General features: G+C 42.0%; 1 protein-coding gene across 1 annotated transcript in view; it reads right to left on the bottom strand.

The window, feature by feature from the left end:
* LOC139324033 (apoptosis-enhancing nuclease-like) overlaps positions 1-21795 on the bottom strand; it is a 75745-nt gene extending 53950 nt beyond the window's left edge. Inside the window, exons 1-2 of the mRNA XM_070953661.1 lie at positions 21747-21795; positions 18426-18522 (exon numbers count right to left, since the gene is read on the bottom strand). Coding sequence (XP_070809762.1) covers positions 18426-18522; positions 21747-21795 — 146 coding nt within the window. The remainder of the gene's footprint in view (positions 1-18425; positions 18523-21746) is intronic.
* Positions 21796-23086: the final 1291 nt, after the last annotated feature.

Below are 23086 nucleotides of genomic sequence, written 5' to 3'. Positions count from 1 at the left end.
TTTTCCAAGCCAAGATTTTGCAATTTCCATATCAGATTGTTTTTTTTTAAAAAAAACAAAAAAAAACAAAAAAAACAATCCATAATAGAGAATCAGGGACTGCATGTAGCCTGGGAACTCATGTTGTGCATTTCTGATCTACATCATAGAAAATATATTTTCTAGAACCCTGAAAAAGCAGTTGATGAAAACAATTGCAGGGGTAAGTGGCGGTTAAAAAAAAAAATACAAAGTACCCTCTTTTCAATACTTGTTCTACTGAGATAAACAGTCATCATCCAATTATCTCTGCAATTATTTGGCATCAACGCAGAGCTAACTTTCCATACTGCAGATGATTAAAAAGAAATGGGGAGAGGACAGCAGGGGGGGAAGGGAGAAAGAAAGAAAAGAAAAGAGGACTGTGGATTAGTACAGCAAGCAGCTCTTCAATATTGCCCCCAGAGCCTGTTTCTTGCTGCATCCTGCTATGTATGATGTCACTTGTAACCTAGGCTATAATCTGAAAAATTAACAAATCATTATGTTTTCATTGGTTTTTTTCCATAGCACCACTTTCTCGCTGCTTCTTCAGGCAGATAGATTCTTCGGGGTCGTCTTTCTCCGACCTGGGTTCCTCCAGAGGGATCTGGTTTCAATCCAGGAATTGGTATGTGTGGTCTAGTGAAGACTAAATAAGTAGTATGTGTAGTCTAGTAAGACTAAGGGACATGGTGGCTCAGTGGCTAAGATGCTGAGTGTGTCGATCGAAAGGTCGGCAGTTCAGCGGTTCGAATCCCTAGTGCCGCATAACAGGGTGAGCTCCCGTTACTTGTCCCAGCTTCTGCCAACCTAGCAGTTCGAAAGCACGTAAAAAAAAAATGCAAGTAGAAAAATAGGGACCCCCTTTGGTGGGAAGGTAACAGCGTTCTGTGCGCTTTTGGCATTTAGTCATGCCGGCCACATGACCACGGAGACGTCTTCGGACAGCTCTGGCTCTTCGGCTTTGAAACGGAGATGAGCACCACCACTAGAGTCGGGAATGACTAGCAGATACGTGCGAGGGGAACCTTTACCTTTTAGTCTAGTGAAAAGAAGGACTAGTGGTCACATGATAGCAGTGTTCAAATATTTGAGGGACTGCCACAAAGAAGAGGAGGGGTCAACTTATTTTCCAAAGCACCAGAAGGCAAGAAAAGAAACAAAGGATGGACACTAACCAAGGAGAGAAGCAACCTAGAACTAAGGAGAAATGTCTTGCCAGTGAGAACAATTAAGCAGTGGAACAGCTTGCCTTCAGAAGCTGTGGGTGCTCCATTACTGGAGGTTTTTAAGAAGAGATGGGACAGCCATTTGTGTAGAATGCTATAGGTAGGGTCTCCTCCTTATGCAGAGGTTTGGACTAGCAGACCTCAAAGGTCCCTTCCAACTCTGTTATTCTCTTATTCCTCTGTGACGACACCAAGACCCAAAACTAGTGCAAAGTTGATATACTAGGACAGCCTTGCCCAATCAGGTTGCCTCCAAGTCCCAGAATTCTCAGTACTGTCCATGAAGGCTAGAAGTTCCCGGAGATGAAAAGTGCACATTTGAGGAATTTAATCCTGAAAATAGAATGGCCAATCTGGGTATCATCAGCTGCAAATGAAACATCTGGCTAGGCAAGGCATGATGTCCATCTTCTAAGCACACTAAAGTTCAGTCGAGTCTACATCATTGGCTAAGAACATAAGCTTGACTTAATAAATGAAGAGAATCTTACTACGTCTGTTCCTGTTTGTGTAACTGATCTCATAAAACATCAAAGAAAGGATGGTTAGTGTTTTGGATGAGAGGCCAACCTTTAGACTGTGGGTGACAAAATGAAATAAATGACCCAAAGAAAAAGCAATGGAAAAGCATTTCCTCTCTCTACGCTGTATGGACACATCTATGTAACCAGATGCAGATAAGCTTGATTGAGTCTATGATGAAGTCCTACTGAGCCTCAATAAGTATTGACTTCTTCTTAGTCAATAAGTATGGTACATCTTGAGCATGGGTCAGAGCCTGGCAACATTTCTGCTTCTAATGGCCACAAATAACATCGAGTCATAGATTCAGAGAGTTGGGAGGTGGTCTTGGAGGGTATCTAATCCAATCTCAGTGCAGGAAACTTCATGCCATCCCACAAATGGTTTTCATGGGATTGGTACACCTATGCCAATGAGAACCCCCCACCCCCAATGCCTATACTGGAAATCAGAGGTGGATGAGCTCCTGTGTCCAGAGATGGTATTCAGCAGGTTCTGACAGTTCTGGAGAACCGGTAGTGGAAATTTTGAGTAGCTTGTAGGAAATATGACATTTGCAATAGAGTAGTAAATGCCTGGAACAATCTACCTGATCCTGTTGTTAGTCTCTCTAATCCCCATACCTTTTACTGCAAACTGTCTACTGTGGACCTATCATATTTCTTAAGAGGTCCCTAAGGGCAGTGGTGGGATTCAGCCAGTTCGCATCATTTCGGGAGAACCGGTTGTTAACTTTCTGAGCAGTTTGGCAAATTGGTTGTTGGAAGAAATCATTAGGGCAGAGAACCGGTTGTTAAATTACTTGAATCCCACCACTGTCTAAGGGAGTATGCATAAGCGCACCAGCGTGCCTTCCGTCCCTGTCATACTGTCCCCATTTATAAGTAATCATTCTATATGTTTATGGCTATGTTTTGCCAATTTATATCTTTTTTTTTGTGCCCCAAAATTTTCATGTGTCCATGTCTGTGTCTACTTTGTTACTTGTTTTCTTATTTGTTGACAAATAAATAAATCAACAACAATAATAATAATAATTTGGAGAACCGGTAAATACCACCTCTGACTTGCCCCGCCCCCATCTATTCTCTGCCTCCCGAGTCCCAGCTGATCAGGAGGAAATGGGGATTTTGCAGTAACCTTCCCCTGGAGTGGAGAGGGAATGGAGATTTTACAGTATCCTTCCCCTGGAGTGGGGTGGGAATGGAGATTTTACAGTATCCTTCCCCTGCCATGCCCACCAAGCCACGCCCACCAAGCCAAGTCACGCCACACCCACCAAGCCAAACCATGCCCACAGAACCAGTAGTCAAAAATGTTGAATCCCATCATTGCACTATGTCCCCCTTTTTTGGTAGCCCTTAGAGCTATGTTGCATGTGGCTCAGGGGCTAAGACGCTGAGCTTGTCGATCAGAAAAGTTGGCAGTTCGGCGGTTCAAATCCCTAGTATAGGTCTCCTGCATGAGCAAGGGGTTGGACTAGATGACCTCCAAGGTCCCTTCGTTACTGTTATGTTAAGCTCAGCTCCACTTACAACTGCTGAAAATTAACATCAGAGGTTCCTGTCCTCGCTGAAAGTGCTAAGACGTGAGCACAGCTTGAAAACGAGCTCGTAGGTCTCTCTAAACACACACACACACACACACACACACACACACACACACACACGAATCAGAATCAGTTTGATGTAGTGGTTAAGGTGCTGCCCTAGAAACCAAGAGACTGTGAGTTCTAGTCCCACTTTAGGCATGAAGGTCAGCTAGATGATTTTGGGCCAGTCACACTTTCTCAGCCCAACTCACCTCATTAGGTTGTGGTTGAGGGAGAAAAAGCGGAGGAAGAAGGAGTATTATGTATGTTTGCCACCTTAATACCAATAGCTCTTAGACTTATATTCCACTTTACAGCCTTCTCTAAGCGGTTTACAGAGTCAGCCTCTTGCCCCCAACAATCTGGATCCTCATTTTACCCACCTCGGAAGGATGGAAGGCTGAGTCAACCTCGAGCCTGGTGAGATTCGAACTACAGGGGTCAGTCAGCAGACATAGCCTGCAGTACTGCACTCTAACCCCTGCGCCACTGTGGCTCATAAGTTAATTATAAAGTAATAAAGATGGATGAAAACTAAATCGATTTGAACAGACTTTATACTAAACCACAAATAACACCCTTCATGAGCCAGAATGACTCATCCCACACAAAGCTCTAATGCAAAGCAGGAATCCCTTGCTCCGTCTTTCAACAAGTTCTCCTTGTTGAAAACTTATTTAGAATTCCCAAGTTGGCATAGTAGTCATTACAACTTGATGAGTTGCATGGAAGCTCTCAAGGCTGCTGGATGGAGCTCCTAATTCTCCCTGGTGGGAAATCTCAAGAACAGAGAAACGCAGCTGTCGCTTTTGCTGAGCTCTTGGCAATGACATTGGAAAGCCCAAATGTGTTCTCCACAGCCTTGACACTTGCAGTTGCTCTCTCTCTTCCCCCCCTCTCTCTCTGGAAAAAAAAAATCTGTTGCCATGGTTTTCCCAAAGACAACACATTTGTGCCCCCTCCTCTATTCCCCTCCCACCACCCCCATCTGCCTTAACCTTGTGGCAGCAATGATGATGCTTGTCTCGTTCAAAAGACCACTTCTTGTAACCATGGAAACAATTAGATTGTCTTTTATTTTACTTTGAGGGTTATTGTAGCTAGAATGGCCAAGGTTTGTTCTCTTGAGTTTGGGATATTCCGATCTTTGTGGAGCAGAAAGCTTGTGCTGTGATGATCAAAACAGGTAAGCCGTTAGAGCTCTGGGTGTCAACCATGATTTTGATGAAAGGAGAGAGTAGCTGCCCTGGGATTCTTTCTTCCTTCCTTCCAGCTTTAAGTTTTCTTTCGAGGAGGACAAACATAGACAAAAGTGAACCTTTACACTTCCCTCCCAGACAATAATTGGAACCACAGAAAGCCATGGCTTCTTTTGAACATAGTTTCTTGAGTAAGCTACTGTCTCCTGCTTCAGACAAAACCTCCCTAAAAAGAGAAATGCACAGCCAAATTGACCAACAACTTGAATAGAATAGAATAACAGAGTTGGAAGGGACCTTGGAGGTCATCTAGTCCAACCCCCTGCTTAGACAGGAAACCCTATACCATTTTAGATAAATGATTATCCAACATCTTCTTTAAAAATTCCAGTGTTGGAGCATTCACAACTTCTGGAGGCAAATTGTTCCACTGATGAATTGTTCTCACTGTCAGGAAATTTCTCCTTAGTTCTAGGTTGCTTTTCTCCTTGATTAGTTTCCACCCATTGCTTCTTGTCCTGCCTTCCGGTGCTTTGGAGAATAGCTGGACTCCCTCTTCTTTGTGGCAGCCCCTGAGATATTGGAAGACTGCTATCATGTCTCCCCTAGACCTTCTTTTCATCAAACTAGACATACCCAATTCTTGCAATTGTTCTTCGTATGTTTTAGCCTCCAGTCCCCTAATCCTCTTTGTTGCTCTTCTCTGCACTCTGCCTTGTTTTAAACTATAAGTGGTGTCTTTTCTTCCCCAACTCCAGCAACAAACCATGTTACTAATCCAACAGCTAATGCAGTGGTGGGATTCAAATAATTTAACAACCGGTTCTCTGCCCAGCTGATTCAGGGGTGGGATTCACACAACCTGTCCAGCTAGAGCTAAAGACTGAATGGCGTCCTTTGCATTACATGATAAGTTTGGTTAATAACAATCTTAGATGGCTCTTTGTGTCTTAGTATGCTGCAGAAATCCGGACTAATTGGTGAATTTATGGTTCAGTGTTTTGCCGGAACCAAAAAATAGCTTGATTCAATAACCAGGATAAACCTATGTGAAATATGCATACGATTCCAAAGCAAAATGAAAAAAAAACCAAAACAAAACTTGCCTCTAATATAATACTCACTATGACACATGCCCAACATTTGTCTGTGTCAGTTTTGGAAGCCATATTAAGCCAGAAGCTTCCATGCTGCCACCTTCTCACGTGTGGGAAAATAGGAGGGGAGATTTAGTAGAGGGGTTGTCTTTAGACATAATAGCATTCTTCCCGTCAGAGAAGGAGAAGGAGTGGTCAGAGTGATGTCTCGAGATGGGACGGATGGTGATTGGAGCCTGTGATTGACTGAGGACTGAGGGGATGGTTTTGGGGGTTTTGATTTACTGAGGGAAAACCTGAACCTTTCAGATTCAGGTTTTCTCAGATGTGCCAGTTTACCTATTCTAGTAAATAGAACTTTGAAAAATGCTTGCTTCGGAGTTTTTATTTGGAGTTGGGGGGTTTTCTGGAATGCTGACAGTCTGTTGTTATTAGCTCCTATTATATGAACTGACAATATTCTACCACCTTTGCTTTGCGGAATAATCTAGCTCAGAAGAACGCCAAGGACTAGCCACATCAATGCCAACAAGCGTTACTATTCCTCCTAATCCCGCTGTTTTGACTGCTGTTTTTGCCTCTCTGGAAAACGCATGGGTGTTCCTGCTAAATCAACTGAAGTGCAAAAATTAATCAACAAGCATTTTCTTCAACCCTTATCTTTGACTAGTTTCATCAGAGGAGAGAACTTCTCCCACTGTTAACTAAACATCAAGGAACGGTCTTGCTGGGCACCAGATGCTCCAACCACATCTTGGATTTTAACCACCGTTTTATTTTAGTATTAGTATTCAGGGTACTGAGTATAAATTCCAACAAAGATAGGAAACCACATTTTCATTTCATCTGTGTCTTCGGGATGCAAAGGTTAGACAGAAGACAGTATTCTCAAATACAGCTTGTCTGCCTGGAATCCGCACTGCATATCGGACATTAATACGATTAAGCGGGTCCAGAGGTATTTCACGAGAAGAGTCCTCCACTCCTCTGCTCACAATAGAATCCCTTATGCCATCAGGCTTGAAATTTTGGGCTTGGACAATCTGGAACTGCACTGCCTGCGGTCTGATCTAAGCCCAAAATTGTCTGCTACAATGTCTTACCTGTCAATGATTTCTTCAGCTTCAACCTCAATAATACATGGGCAAACAATCGGTACAAACTCAAGGTAAACCACTCCACACTCAATTGCAGAAAATACGACTTCAGCAACAGAGTGATCAACGCCTAGAATGCTCTACCTGACTCTGTTGCTAAATCCTCAAACCCTCACTGCTTCGACCTTAGACGGTCTACCATGGACCTCACCCCATTCCTAAGAGGTCCATAAAGGGGGGGGGGGGTACATAAGTGCACCAGCGTGCCTACCAGGGGTGAAATCCAGCAGGTTCTAACAGGTTCTGGAGAACTGGTAGCAGAAATTTTGAGTTGTTAGGAGAACTGGCAAATACCACCTCTGGCTGGCCCCAGAGTGGGGTGGGAATAGAGATTTTGCAATATCCTTCCCCCAGGAGTGAGGAGGGAATGGGGATTTTGCAATATCCTCCCCTTGGAGTGGGGTGGGAATGGAAATTTTGCAGTATCCTTTCCTTGGAGTGGGGCGGGAATGGAGATTTTTGCAGTATCCTTCCCCTGCCATGCCCATCAAGCCACACCATGCCCACCAAGATCCAGTAGTATGCCATGCCCACAGATCCGGTAGTAAAATAATTTGGATTTCACCAGTGGTGCCTACCATCCCTGTCCTACTGTTCCCATTTATTTGTATCATTTCTTTTGTTCATGTCCATGTTCATATTCATACCTGCTATCTTGTACATGTTTGACAAACTAATAAATAAATAAATAAAATAAAATAAAATAAAGAAGAAGGCACAGAAGAGGCTGTACTTCCTGAGAATGCTCGGGAAGATAAATCTATCTCAGCATCTACTTCTGTCTTACTATTGCAGCACCATTGAGAGTGTCCTGACATACAGCATTCTTGCATGGTATGGGAACAGCTCTGCAGTGGACAAAAAAGCTCTACAGAGAACGATTAAAACTGCCCAGAATATCATCGGGCTCCAGCTATCAGCCCTGGACGACATCTTTGCATCTCGCTGTTTGAGGAAGTTGCATAACATTCTCAGAGACTCTTCCCATCCTGCTTACAATCTTTTTGGACTGTTGCCTTCTGGCAGAAGATGCAGAACAATTAAAACTCGGACCACACATTTTCTGAATAGTTTTTATCCCAGAGCTATAACTGCACTCAACAATGAACTAAAGGGCCACCATCAGTGAGCGGTTGGACAGCATTACTTGGTCTGTTGTGTGGATGTTTGGGTGGTTTAGGGGTGGGGAATTGTGGTGGGTGGGAGTGTATCTGGGAATTGTTATGTGTGTTGGACCTGGTCTTTTGGTGTTAACTGAATTTCGTTGAATGGGTATACTGCATATATAGGTACAATGACAATAAAGTTATTATTATTATTATAAATAATGAGAAAGACACCACAGTGAAGAAGGGAAAAACCCACTGCTCCCAATAAGAAATCAGAAATTCAGGTGTGGGCAGGGGTGGGTTCTACTTACCTTTACTACCGGTTTGCAACAGGAACGTACGCACGAGCTTGTGCGCACAGAAGCTTTTGCACATGTGCAGATCGCCCATTACCACATCTGGGTGGTGGGCGGAGCCTCCTGCCGATTTTACTACCGGTTCTTGTGAACCGGTCCAAACCGGGGGCAACCCACAACTGGGTCTGTGTTTGTGTGTTGTGTACCTATGTGTACCTGGAGTGGGAAGACAAGGAGAGTTGGGAATTAAGGACTGGAAACAAATTCAGAAGCAATGGGTGTTTGTCGCAGAATTGGAGCTCTTTCCCATTATAAGGACTTCTTGACAATGGCAGGCCTTATTTAGGTGACCATAAATAATCCAATTTTTTCCCCCCACTCACTGTTGTAAATGCAACAAGGCTGGGTTCTGAGCAGATTCAAGTTCCATCTGTCTCAAAGGGGAAAGAGAGGGGGTGAAAAGGCAAGCCAGAGACTGATAACAGAATCAAACATTTGCTAAACATTGGAAGGCAAGGGCAGATGGTTGAGACTGGCGGAGTACGGGAGGGAGGAGAGAGAAATGAGACGAGAAGCTGAAAGGCAGGTGAAGGAGAACAACAAGAAAGAAGGAGCATTTAACTGTTAAGTTCTTTCATTTTCCCCTTCCCTGTTTTTCTCTGCCTGCTTGAGGTTCAACGATAGGCAAAGAGAATGAAATTAACCCATCTGACAATACAGTTGTTCAATTAGTAACATGGTTGTTAAGTGAATCTGGCTTCCCCATCTGATTTTGCTAGTCAGAAGGTCCCAAAAGGGGATCATGTGACCCTGGGACACTGCAACTGTCATAATTATGAGTCAGTTGCCAAGGGTCCGAATTTTAACCACATGACCATGGGGATGCTGCAGTGGTCGTAAGTGTGAAAAATGGCCATAAATTCCTTTTTTTTACAGTGCCGGTGTAACTTCAAGCGGTCATTCAATGAACTGTTGTAAGTCAAGGACTACCTGTACTAGCAACATTTGTGTAATCTCATTCTCCTCTTCACTTCCTCACCCTAATACTTTTTGGAAATTAAATACAATAAAAAGGTAAAGGTAAAGGTTCCCCTTGCACATATGTACTAGTCATTTCTGACTCTAGGGGGCAATGCTCATCTCCGTTTCAAAGCCGAAGAGCCAGTGCTGTCCGAAGAGGTCTCTGTGATCATGTGGCTGGCATGACTCAATGCCAAAGGTGCACGGAATGCTGTTCCCTTCCCACCAAAGGTGGTCCCTATTTTTCTACTTGCGTTTTTTACGTGCTTTCGAACTGCTAGGTTGGCAGAAGCTGGGACAAGTCACGGGAGCTCACCCCGTTAGGCAGCACTAGGGATTCGAACCGCTGAACTGCCGACCTTTCGGTCGACAAGCTCAGTGTCCTAGCCACTAAGCCACCGCGTCCCTCTTTAAATACAATGGGGTGGAACAATCCTGAACTTTCAACCGCTGATGATGGAGAATGAAAAACAACAACATCAATCTAATATTTTTGAACGTCTCTGCATCATTCCAATTCTAAAACTCCTCTCGGCTTCCTGACACTTGGCCAGATTCAGGGTGGCGAGCCGCGTTGAGTGGCTGCTATCATTGATGCCAGACCAGGCGAGAAAGATGTAGCTACTTCTGTATTAGCTTATCTTTAAGGGGACAGGACGCCGCCTTCTATTGAGATGGACCTGTTGGCGTATCTAGCTGGGTCTTATCATTGTTGACTGGCAAAAGCTCTGAAGGATTTTGAAGCAGGGCTCTTTCCAAGCTCAGCCTGAAGATGCTGGGATTTCATTCATTAAGCTTGATTTAGGGGCCTTGCTACTTTCACAGAAATACGGTCATCCTGTTAGTGTTATCTCTTGCAGGATGAGAGCCATTATGGCTGTTTCACTGAGCACGACTTGATTATCCCATCAACTGAGGTGTGTTTTTTTTAATACAATCATTACACTTCTTAAAGTAAAATATGCCTTGCAGAGATATCACCGCTGCCTAGAACAGGGGTCGGTAACCTGTTGCTCTGGAGCCGCATGTGGCTCTTTCATCCCACTGCTGCGGCTCCCTGTTGCCAGTCATCTCCACAATTGATAGGGCTTTCGGTTAGGACAGGTAGAGGAAAAAGGAGGCCATGCTAGGAGGACACTCTGGTGGGGGATCCAGACTTCCGGTCAGCTCCAGAATTGAAAGGGGGCTTCCAGTGAGGACCTTTGTGGCTCTTTGAATGTTTAAGGTTGCCGACCCCTGGCCTAGAGTAACCGCTGGGATATCTTTTTTTTTTTTTTAAATTTGATTTATATGCCGCCCTTCTCCGAAGACTCAGGGCGGCTTACAATGTGCTCAGCAATAGCCTTCATCCTTTTGTATATTTATACAAAGTCAGCTTATTGCCCCCACAAACTGGGTCCTCATTTCACCTACCTTAGAAAGGATGGAAGGCTGAGTCAACCTTGAGCCTTGGAGAGATTCGAACCCTGCAGTAATTGCAGGCAGCTGGTCTTAAGCAGCTTAATAACAGGGTGCCTTAAACCCTTGTACTACCAAGGCTCTTACTTCATACTTCATTTTCAGAGCACTTGGTTTCTACTACTCCTTTGGTACTATAAGTTCTAAATCCATTCCCAAACTTTTGGGATAACCTGAGAAATGTCTGTGGAGATTCTCGGTCATCCAGGTCACACTTTTCCCAAAGGTGCTTTTTCTAGAGGCAACAGGACTGTCTTTGTTTTTCCTTTGAAGACATTTCGCTTCTCATCCAAGAAGCTTCTTCAGTTCTGAAGTCAGAACTGAAGAAGCAACTGGATTTTCTTTGTTTTTCCTTTGAAGACGTTTCGCTTCTCATCCAAGAAGCTCCAGTCAGAACTGAAGAAGCTTCTTCAATGAGAAGGGAAACGTCTTCAAGGAATAACAAAGAAAATCCAGTTGCCTCTTGAAAAAGCACCTTTGGGAAAACCTGAGAAAGATGTATTTCTATAACCCTGACCAACCTCTGTCCAGTAGCTAGGTGTATACATTGTACCAAGGTAGAAAAATAAACTTTGGTTTGCGTATGACGTGTTATATAAGCCCAGCTGTTGTGATACAGAAATAATAATATTGCTTACCATTGTATGAGAAGCTAGTATTATGCAGCTGGTATTAGTTCAGATACCATGCTGGTTTGCGTAAAGATGATTTGTTATAATACAAGTAACTGGGTTTGCAAACAACATACTATTCGTGGTTTAGAAACTACAGTGCCTGTGTTCACACGATAAGCCAAACCCCCAGAAAGATTTATTTATTTATTTATTTATTTATTTATTTATTTATTTATTTATTTATTTATTTATTTATTTATTTTATTTTATTTTATTTTATTTTATTTTATTTTATTTTATTTTATTTTATTTTATTTCTATACCGCCCTTCTCCTGCGGGACTCAGGGTGGTGTACAGCCAAGATAAAACATTGCATATAAAATTTTAAAACAATTTAAAAAACAATTAAATAATTTTGGCCCAAGATTTAAAAACAACCCAATTAAAACCGAATTCAATTAAAACTGAGAGGATGGGATCAAGCTAGCCCAGCTAGATGGAATAGGTGTGTTTTCAGGGCCTGACAAAAAGTCTGGAGGTCTGATATTGTGCGTATCTCAGGGGGCAGGTCATTCCAGAGGGCGGGTGCTGCCACAGAGAAGGCTCTCCCCCTGGGGGTCGCCAGCCAGCACTGTCTGGCCGACGGCACCCTGAGGAGGCCCTCTCTGTGCGAGCAAACCAGTCGGTGGGAGGCTATTGGCGGCAGAAGGCGGTCTCACAGATACCCCGGCCCTAAGCCATGGAGCGCTTTAAAGGTGGTCACCAACACCTTGAAGCGCACCCGGAAGACCACAGGAAGCCAGTGCAGCTCGCGCAGGAGAGGTGTCATATGTGAGCGCCCCGTCGCTCCCATAATCCCCTGCGCGGCTGCATTCTGGACTAACTGTAGCCTCTGGGTTCACCCCAAGGGTAGCCCCATGTAGAGAGCACTGCAGTAGTCTAGGCAGGAAGTGACGAGTGCTTGAGTGACCGTGCGTAGGGAGTCTCGATCCAGAAAGGGGCACAACTGGCATATCAGGCGAACCTGATAAAAAGCCCCCCTGGCCATGGCTGTCATGTGCTCTTCTAAAGACAGCCGTGCATCCAGGAGGACGCCTAATTTAGCACGAAGTATGAAAACAGCCAACGAATTAAACAGAACGATATTCTTACCTGCTATAAATCAGTGTTTTCCATTCCTCCCCAGTCAATTCAAGGACCTCCCGAGCGAATATAAGTTATCCAAATACTTTCAAACACCTTTTTTTTTTTTTTTTGTAAACAACAACAAAAAAAAATTGCACACCTCCGTTACTAGTCGGGTGCTGATTTTTTAAAGAAAGATTCTTAATATTTTAATTGCCGTTCTGCCTGTTTTTAGCTTTTTTTTTTTTTTTTAAATCTACCGCGGAGCATTTTTTGTTTTTGTTTTTGGGTTTTTTTGTTTTAGCCTTGTTGATTAGCAAGTAATTATGCCTGAAAGCCTGCTTTGACAGCCAGGCTTGGTTAAAAAAACAAACCAAAAAACAAACAAACAAACAAACAAAAACCAGGGGAAAAAAAGCCATTTAAAACAAAACAACTGCTTGCTTGCCTACAGTTGTCAAGGAACACTAGTGGTTAAAAGTTGGCACTGCTTCTTAAGACGTTGTTTTTGGAAGTGAGGGCGACGCTTTTCCTTCACCAATGTTATAGCCTAATGACTGTTTCCCAGAGAACTGCAATAATTCTGATGTTTACTGCTGTGACATCGTAAGCTTGTAATCGCGGCCCCCTCCTCTTCCTCCTTTCCCTCCCCTCCCCATCTGCTGCCATTGTAACGAAACTGACAAATGGGGATACATTGCAGGATGCCCATCGTTAGTGTAATTAGCAGCCTCTACACTGGGGACTCTGCTCTAGGGGGTGGGTGTATGTTGGAAGGAGGAGAGAGAGAGAGAGACAGAGAGAAAGAGTCTGAGAGAGAAAGAGAAGGAGTCAGAGAGAGAGAGAAAAAAGAGAAAGAGAGACAGAGAGAGAGAGACAGAGAGAAAGAGAGAGAAAGAGAAAAAGACAGAGAGAGAGAGAAAGAGTCAGAGAAAGAAAGAGAGAGACAGAGAGAGAGAGAGAAAGAGAAAAAGAGAGACAGAGAGACAGAGAGAGAGAAAGAGAAAAAAGAGTCAGAGAGAGAAAAAGAGAGAGACAGAGAGAGAGACAGAGAGAAAGTCAGAGAGAGAAAGAGAGTCAGAGAGAGAGAAAGAGAAAGAGAAAGAGAGAGAAAGAGAAAAAGACAAAGAGAGAGAGAGAGTCAGAGAAAGAAAGAGAGAGTCAGAGAGAGAAAGAGAAAGAGAAAAAAGAGAGAGAGAGAGAGAAAGAAAGAAAGAGAGAAAGAGTCAGAGAGAGAACGAGAAAGAGTGTGTGTGTATGTGTGTGTGTGTGTGTGTGTGTGTGTGTGTGTGTGTGAGAGAGAGAGAGAGAGAGAGAGAGAGAGAGAGAACCAAAATGAAAATTTTAGGACGGAAAGGGGTGTACATCAAGGCGGAAAGAAACGATATTCTGCGGTCATTCCTCAGATTCCTTCCTGCTGGTAAAAAACTGGATTGTTTTTTTTTTTTTTTTTAAGGAATTTAATGAAAGAGAAATTCTTTCCTTCTGTTCGTTTCAGAACTCTTCCTGTAACGATTCGGGGAGGTGGGAGTGGGGGAATCCTTTTAGGTATGCATGAAATATACAATCCACCTATCCATTGTTGTGTGGCCCAGAGATGGACAAATGCCTGTTTGTTTGGGGTTTTTTTTTTTACATTAAATCTCTGCATGAGTGCAGCTGGGATAGTTGACGTTACTTCTCTCCATGCCCGGTAGTATGAAACTTTAACAAGAATTTTAAGAGATAAGAGAAACCGACATTTGTGGCTTTTAAAGAAGATGTTGCTTTTTAAGAAGATGTTGGATAACCATTTGTCTGAAGTGGTGTAGGGTTTTCTGCCTAAGCAGGGGGTTGGACTAGCAGACCTCCAAGGTCCCTTCCAACTCTGTTATTCTAAATTCTAAACTGCCTCTAGATGTTTGTTGCTTGAGTAGGGCAGCTGCCCTACTTTGTCTCATGATAGAGCCAATCCCTGGATAATAAACCAATCAAATATTTGGCTTTGTTTTGTTTTAGGATGCTTTCTGACCACCCCACCTACTCTTCCTGCCTTTCTGTCCTTTAATGCTAAATCAGGACTAGAATCATAAACTGTTAAATCAGACAATAAGAGACTCCATAAAGAAAAATTATGGAAGAGGGGGGGACAAGCCACAATTCATGATAAAGTCCTATTTTATCTTTGTGTTGAAGAAAAAGGGAATCTTGTCAATATTCTGCTTGGGGCATGTTTATCTTCATTGGATGGCAGGTTCAAGTCATCTGCATTGTATTGCTTATCAAACTCCAAACAACGTTTTTCTTTGGCTTTGTGTAAAGGTGACGGTACGATCAATAACCAGACAAATCTTTTGCTCCAGTTGCCTTCCAGCAGAACCATGTTCTTCTCCTAAAGCAGGGGTCTGCAACCTTCAACACTCAAAGAGCCATTTGGACCCATTTTGCACAGAAAAGAAAACACCGGGAGCCACAAAACCCTTCCCGTGCCTTACTATTTCCTGAGCAGCCACAAAACTAGCATATGTAGTTGAATGAAACATTCTGTTTTCTTCTGAAATTTTTCTTTTCTTGAATTTATCCATGGTTTGCCTACCGGGGGTTGAAAAGCTCAATAAATTTTGTGCCAGCGGGTGTCACACATTGGCTGTTGTGATGCATATTTTGAGTGACAGGGAGCCGCAGCAGAGGGGTGAAAGAGCCACATGCGGCTCCAGAGCCACAGATTGCTGACCCCTGTCCCAAAGACTCCTCTGCCAACCTCCTTCTATGTATTTGGAAGGCACCACTAAAGAATCTCAGTTGAACAAATGCTTCTTGTACTTGGAAGGCGAGTAAAGTTTGAAAATGGCTCCTTTTAAAACCTTGAATAACATTCAGAGCAAGAAAATGGTGATGGAATAATAGTCTTGATTTCAAATCGTACCAAGCACATAATCCAATCCATTTAATTGGGATGATTTTATCCAGTTTTCAAGCACTCAAAGACTTCATTGCCTTGATAGGTTCTGTTATTGTTCTTCTGGGTGAGAATAAAAGAGTGAGCAAAATAATCAAGTGAAATTAGGATGCTATCTGTTCCTCACTCCTAGGTAGGTAGCTTTGCTTCCTTCCTCCCTTCCGTCCTTCCTTTCACTCCTTCCTTCCTTCCTTCCTTCCTTCCTTCCTTCCTTCCTTCCTTCCTTCCTTCCTTCCTTCCTTTCCTTCTTTTGTATATTTAATCTCATACATTTTTGCTTGCCATCTTTCTGTTATTTCTTTGCCCTTTCTCATCCTTATTTTAATTTATGTCATGCAGCAGTTTACTTAATGACTTCAAGCAGGTTTATTTTTGTTTTCCTCAAGGAAATATATATATATATATATAGACTGAATCAACTCTTGTCTTCCTGTGCATCAATTCCTGTCTGCCTTCCGCATTTTAAATTCTAGGAATACTCAATTATCTATCATTTTCATTCAAATCAAAACAAGCCTCACACACATTTGCAATTGTGGGTGGATGAATGGCCCCAAACCCCACAGAATTTCGAATGACACAATAGTAGAAACGAACAACAATTTATTAGGCTACTGAATTAAATAGGTTTCACAGGATGGGGAAGGGGGAATTTTTATCATTTGTGATGCAGCCTGGAAATAAGTGTAATAGAAATGATGGCGCCCTAGAATGATACACAATAACACTAAAGAATATTAATGGAAAATAAGGGACATTAAATAGCAATATACTAGTATTGTGTAGAAAGGCTGTGATGGACAAGGACAAACTCAGAAAATATCATAGAACCTTTTCAGATAGCAAGAAGGACAAAATATGTGGAAAAAATATGCCTGTCTACAAATACAGGTTTGTGAAACTTGAATAAAGAATGGTGTGCATGATACTTGCGACTGAAACAACGCTGCTTCATAACAGCATTTGGATTGTGAATGCAAATGAACCAGCAGAACTAAGATATAAATTAGTGTTAACACTTTGGATAAAAACTAGGTTTGTTTGGCATGGATTGCTTTCAAAAGATGGGAAAATTTAAAACCAAACGAATGGGAATTACCTGAAATAAGTAATAATAAAGATAATGATAACAACAACAATAATAAACCGTATCAACCATTAGCCCCAGTCAATGGTATTTGTGATACATTTTTAAATGTTCAGTTGACTAAGTTTCGTGTTTAATAAATAAAAGAGATAATAATATCATCATCATCCTTAGTTAGGACTTGAACTGTTAAGTTTTTGCCAGTCTCAGACTGTGAATCGAATTGAAGATTAAATAATAATAACAATAACAATAACAATAACAATAACAATAACAATAATAATAACAATAACAATAATTATTATTATTAACAGTTCCTAGGTCCTTGGTTAGGACTCGAGCTGCTGAGCTATTAACCAGCCTCAAAGGCTGTGAATCTCACTAAAGATTAACCAATAAATAATAATAATAATAATAATATAAAAACTGTGGCAAGAGAGGCTTTTCCATTCACAAAAAGAAGGTTCAGATATAATATAATAGCAAATAAGGAATACATTTGCTTGAATAGAACGCACTAAAGGGAGAAGGAAAACATTTACTGTGATACAAATACTTTGTCATCAAGTAAACCAGGCTACATGTGGCAATTTAGCTAAAAGAATGGCTTGCTTAATTCCCTTCTGAATTTCTTGCCAGCCACTCTGCTTCTGAATTTTGTTTTGAAGTATTGCACACACTACAAAGAATGAGACGGTGGATGGAGATGGACTAATTATGGATTAGCCCAGATTGAAGAAGCAAAGGAGTCATATTCCTGAATTCTCCCAACATAAACAGCATCCTTCTGGCAGGAAACCAGCATGTGGGAGAAAAGTCTGGCTCTATCTTTCATATACATCATAGACGGTTTAGAGCAAAACAAATCCTCAGAATTTCTCATCTCTCTTACAAATACTATTATTCACAATGTTCCCAACGATGTTTTAGAGAACAGCTCAAATGTCAGCAGCGCCCCAGAAAATGGATGGAATAAATATTTTTTTCACAAAACTGGACCTTATGATCATCTTACCAAGAAAGACGGAGGGAAATAAAAAATCATAGGCAGAATTCATTGATCATGCAAAATACAATTGCTGGGTTTGTATAATGTCTTTTGGCCCAACGTGATGGCCCGGTTCATACATTTTGCGAAAACAACAACTGGGTTTCCAAAACCACATTGAATCAAATTACTCTGATTGGTTTTAATTACGGTAGTTTAACATGTTATGTGGACCCACTCAGAAAGCTAGAAGGGAATATTTAAGTCCAATGCAGTTACATCCCCGATTAGTGGCTGAGTGTTTATTACAAAGGATGATATCTAACAGGTTACATCATTGCTTACTTCGCCAGATCGTAATTCTTAAAGTTTACATTATTAAAGAAGGGTAAATTTTTCAGTGTAGGATGATTTAGCTCAGCAGGTGATGGTGCATAAAGCAAGATCTGGACGTTGATGTTAGATTAAGCCTGCTAAAACTAAGGAGGCCTGTTGGACAAATATCCCCAGGACCATTTTTATCCCATCATCCCCATGGTAGAAAGAAGGAGACACAGGTCTAATGAATATCCAGAACTCATAAAGCACATTTTTACTTTTTGCATTCTGACCCAATTACTATTTAAAATACAAATCCACCTGGGAAGGATCTGATACGCAAAGAATATTGTACTGATACAAATAACAACATTAGTGAATACCATACGACCCTGTATTTTTTTTTAATAAAACATCTATTTATTTGAGTCTACCTTTTGAAAAATCAAAGAGAAAGATAGCAAAAAAAAAAAAAAAAAAAAAACCTACCTGTAGCTGAGCCGAGTGATCATCTTCCTCTGATGAAACCAGTGCCCTGTGAATCTAAGAAAAGAGGCTTTCCCAACCACATCTTCTTTTCCAAAATATTTATTCCAGAGTGGTTCTGTTAAGCCTTTAAACAAATATAGCATCAGTCTTTACGACACATACTCACCAAAGTGGCTGATGGTATTCTGTATTGACAGCATCACTTCCTCCTGTCCTATTCCTCCTGCCAACATGTTTGTAACACTCGCCAATAAGTACCATGTCTGTTGAAAGCCCCAAAGACCAACCACATCAAACATGACATTGCAAAGACTTTTCGGTGCCAAAGGCTTTGGTCTGCTTGGTGCCAAACACCAAGCATTGCCAAGAATTTATCGACTTGGTATGACATTTTTTTCCAGCCCTTGATCCGTACTGTGAGCCAGTCTGCATGAAACTTGCACGGCAGATTGTACGGTACAAATACAATACTACAAACTTTGCAAGGCAGCCTATAGTTCCCTAAGTTTTGGATGAATGGATACCCAAGGGATATCTCCTCTTAAACTATTTTTCTAAAGAGGTTACTCTTAATAATGGCAAGGCAACCAAGATAAAGATTTCAAAAAAACGCCTCTCTCAGAAAGGAGCTGTCCAATATTGTGGTGCTGAATGATAGCCCCCGTTCCTGGAAGGCACATGTTGCCTAAGAGCTGTCCCCAGAGAAAGTACCGATATTTCACCCCAAATACATCACCTCCCCTAGACGGCTAACTTCCAGACAATTGCAAAACGATTGATTTAGAAAAACCAACCACCTTTTCTGCTGTGGAGTTTTCACCACTTAAATTTTCACTAATTATCATGCCATCTCTCCTGTCACAAAAGCGTGCCATTCATTTAAAAATGCATCACTGCAAACAATTATGACACAAAAGCATACCATATAGATTTTTAAAACCATTTGTCAATGACATTTCAAGGAACATATCTTCTACCTGATAAAGAGTAAAAAATTTGTTAACAGTGTTTTCCCCTCCGTTATAAGACAGTGAATAAAATAAATAGGGGGGGGGGGTTCAGGTGGTCCTAAAATGAAGCATTTTAAAGATCAGTACACCAATACTTGGTATATATTTATCTTGGAAATATTCACTTGTCTAGGCATCTTGTATTATAGATAGGAAAGTCCCCTGATATTTGTATAATTTAATGAAGCTTCACTTATTATTTCCTGAAGGTTTTGTGGTTCTGCTGTTTTGTGAACCACTGTTTTTTTTTGTGTGTGTGTTTGAACAGAGAAACTGTATTGCTTTTTGGTTGGCATTAAGGAATGAAAAGGGAACCTGATGCCTCTAATTTCTATTGAATGTAGAATCAAAAGCCTGGACCGAGATTCTTCTCAGCATAAACCATTTGACAAACAGCAATCAGATAATTGAGAATGACAGTGACATCCAACACAATCTCTTTGTTAGCTCCTAGGGTGTGATTGTTCTCCAATTCAATTTGCACCACAGAGAATTCAAAAGAAGCAGTTTCTCCCATCTTGTACACAAAAAAGAAAGAAAGAAAGAAAGAAAGAAAGAAAGAAAGAAAGAAAGAAAGAAGGAAGGAAGGAAGGAAGGAAGGAAGGAAGGAAGGAAGGAAGGAAGGAAGGAAGGAAGGAAGGAAGGAAGGAATCGTGACAAACTCCAGGAAATGAAGAAAGAAAAAAAAGACTCCAAGATTAGATTAAAGCACGACACTATCATCAAATTTGAGAAAATCAATTACTGGGATTTAATAAATTCTGCGAAGGGGCAATTAGTGCCCCTTTGCAAGAGATTACCTTGTAGTATCATTAACAGCTTTGATCTCAGAACAGGGAAGGGGGACAAAGTAAAGGAAAGGGCTTTGAAAGGATGAAAGCCAACAGAAGAGAAGAAAACTCAGTTTCGCTACCCTCAAATGTAGAAGAGGTATTTTATGATCAAAGGGCAAGATAGCTGGATAAATGTTTAAAGTTTCAGAAGATTATTTGATTATTATTTTAACATCCCAGTTTTTCTCCAGGAGCTCAAGGCTACTTCCCTTCATGTTACACACACACACACCCCTCACAAGAATAACACTGTGCAACAGAACTGGGCTGAGAGTGACTGGCCCAAAGTAAACAATAGCTGAAGACTGGAGTTGCAACTGAATCTCCCCAATACACACTTAAACCACAATGACTCTTGAAAACTTAAAGAAATATCAAGAAGAAAGAAAGAATAGTTATCAATACAGGAATAATGGGGAGAAAGGTTTTATATATAAGATTTACAAAGAGTGAATGGCAAGGTACCTCTAATGATTGGATTCCGCAGAGATGGGCGTGAAGGAAAAACTCAAATTCCATAATTTATTGCAGTCACACCCTGCCTTTACATCCTTCCATCAGGATGAAAACAAAGTCATCCAACAGAAAACACACTATTAGAGCAACAGCAGCAGAAAGTCGACAACAAGGATGAGAGCACACCACGGCGACAAGTCGATCTAATATTCCGAGAGAGCGATCTGAAACCATCGATCCTGAAAGCATCTGCTCAAAATCTTTCTCACATCTTCAACTTTTTTTCCCCCCGGGGACAGGTTAGGAGGTGGAGGTTTAATGCTGTCTTGTTTCTTAAAGGGGAAGCGCATGGGAAGGAAGGGAAATGCAAGCATTGTCTTCAGTAAAGTTTGGAACTCCTTCTTGGTAGCTGAAAAGGGGAGTGGTGGACTCCTTTCCTGTCTGCTGGGCTTTGACAGATTGCAAGAAATGTTCGGCAAGCAAGGAGGGAGACTAGAATGATCTGGATCTGTATCCTGTTTCTGACAGCAGCCAGCCAGATGCCTTTCTGAGCACTCATTAAAGGCAGACAAACAACTTTTCCACCAGTTCGTTTTGCGTCAAGCCCTGGATACTTCAAAAGAGGTTGGAGGTGATGCAAATAGATCCTACGGATTGATAATGGCTCTAACCTCTAACAAACTAACCACGTTCAGACTAGGCTTCAAGACTAGCAGCTGCCATCAAGCTGCTCTGTACCTAGACTCACTGACTAGTTTATGGGAGTTGGGTGTCTGCCCCACTTGGAGGGCAAAGACATAGAATATTCCTCTCTGCTCCTTTTGATGGTCACACACATCAATTCAAGAAATAAACCAAACAAAATGGTTTTTTGTTTTTTTGACATGGATCAACCGATCGGAATAAATTTCCAGAGGAATACTTGGGGCGTGCAATTGCCCTTAAGAGAAACTCAACACAACCAACCCACTGGAGCTGTGCCCTGAGTGACAGGTTGGCGCCTGGTCTCCAGCGGAGAAGAAATTCTTTCCTAACACATCTTCACATCAGGGAGGTGGGTTCTCTCTCTTTTTTATCTTTTTTCTTTAACCCCCTCCCCCTGTCTTTCCCCATCTACTGAAATGCTGAGGCAGAAAGAAATGAGAGAGAGTGAGAGAGAAGAAGAAGAAGAAGAAGAAACAAACTTACCTCCAGGTTCATCCCAAAGCATTGCAATGGGATGAATGAGTTGCATCATTCATTCCCAAGGTCTCCTCTGGGATGAGATTTCTGTCCAGCGTGGAGAATTATTTTTTTTTTGGGTCCTCCTTCAGGATGCTTCTTGGGCTGTTTCTCCTCAAGCACGCGGGGCTGTGTGAGAACAGGGAACAAGCGCTTTGTTCCCTGACAGCCAGGTTCAACACATTCATGAACCAAGCTGTCAGAATCGAGCTTGGTTAGAAACGGGGAGAAATCTGTGAATGTAAAGATTACAGGAGTAGAGCCTGGGAAGAGGGGGGGGGGAAATCTTTTCCCACAGACACACAGAGGCAGACCACACAACTCGATTCCATCCAGTGGGAACCTGTCTCTTTAAAGGCTCGCTCAACCCACAGGTGGCCTCCATCACCAAGGCGAACATACATGACGTCATGCTGAAGAGGGCGGAGTGGCTGCAACGTGTGTGCCTGTGTGTGTGTGTGTGTGTGTGTGTGTGTGGAGGGAGAGGACTCCACTTCAGAACAAAAGCCCCCTCCCAAAGATGCAGCCATGACAACTCAGTTGTTAATGCCTGCACTCCAGCCATTTTGCAGCTGCTCAGCAAATCTCTCTCGGGTTCTCCTAGAGAAAGAAGGGGCTGCGTTGAAATACATATTAATATATAGCAAATTAATATGTTCCTATGGACCTCTCTCCCCACCCCCACTCCAAAAATAGGAAAATTGGAAAAGTGCAAGATCACACTAAAGTTATAAGCTGGGTTTGAATGTTATTCTAAGCAACAGCTTTCTTCAGTGAGACGTATTGAACGAACCGCGAATGGCTGCGGGTTCACACAAAATTCTAAACTATGAATGATGCTTTTTGAATGACTCACACCCTGGTCATCACTTCTTTACCCTCCTACCATCGGGAAGGAGATATAGAAGCATAGCCAACCGCACAAACAGGCTGAAGAACAGTTTTTATCCATGGGCTGTCAGACTCCTGAATGTGAAATACCGTCATAACTATGTAGTATGATGGACTTGCAGGGCCGGCGCAACGTGTAACATGTTCACACTGGGGCAATAGGACTGGGTGTTTTGTTAATGTGATTTATTGGGTTAGGGATTTTCTGTCCTCACTGTGAGTTGTATTGTGTTGGGGCGGGGGGTGAACTGAGGGAGCTCCACCAATCTCATTATACATATGTTGTGCAGTGACAATAAAGGTTATTATTATTATAATGGGTAGGTTCCTACAGAATGGCCAAAATCAAACTGTGCTGTCCTTTTGTGTGAAATGGGCCACATAATGACTGTCTGAAGTGCTAATTGGATCCTTCC

This window comes from Pituophis catenifer, unplaced genomic scaffold, assembly GCF_029215685.1.
Source record: "Pituophis catenifer annectens isolate HBS135680 unplaced genomic scaffold, rPitCat1.0.hap2 SCAF_14, whole genome shotgun sequence".
Lineage (NCBI taxonomy): Eukaryota > Metazoa > Chordata > Lepidosauria > Squamata > Colubridae > Pituophis > Pituophis catenifer.
This window is presented reverse-complemented; position numbering and strand designations above follow the sequence as displayed.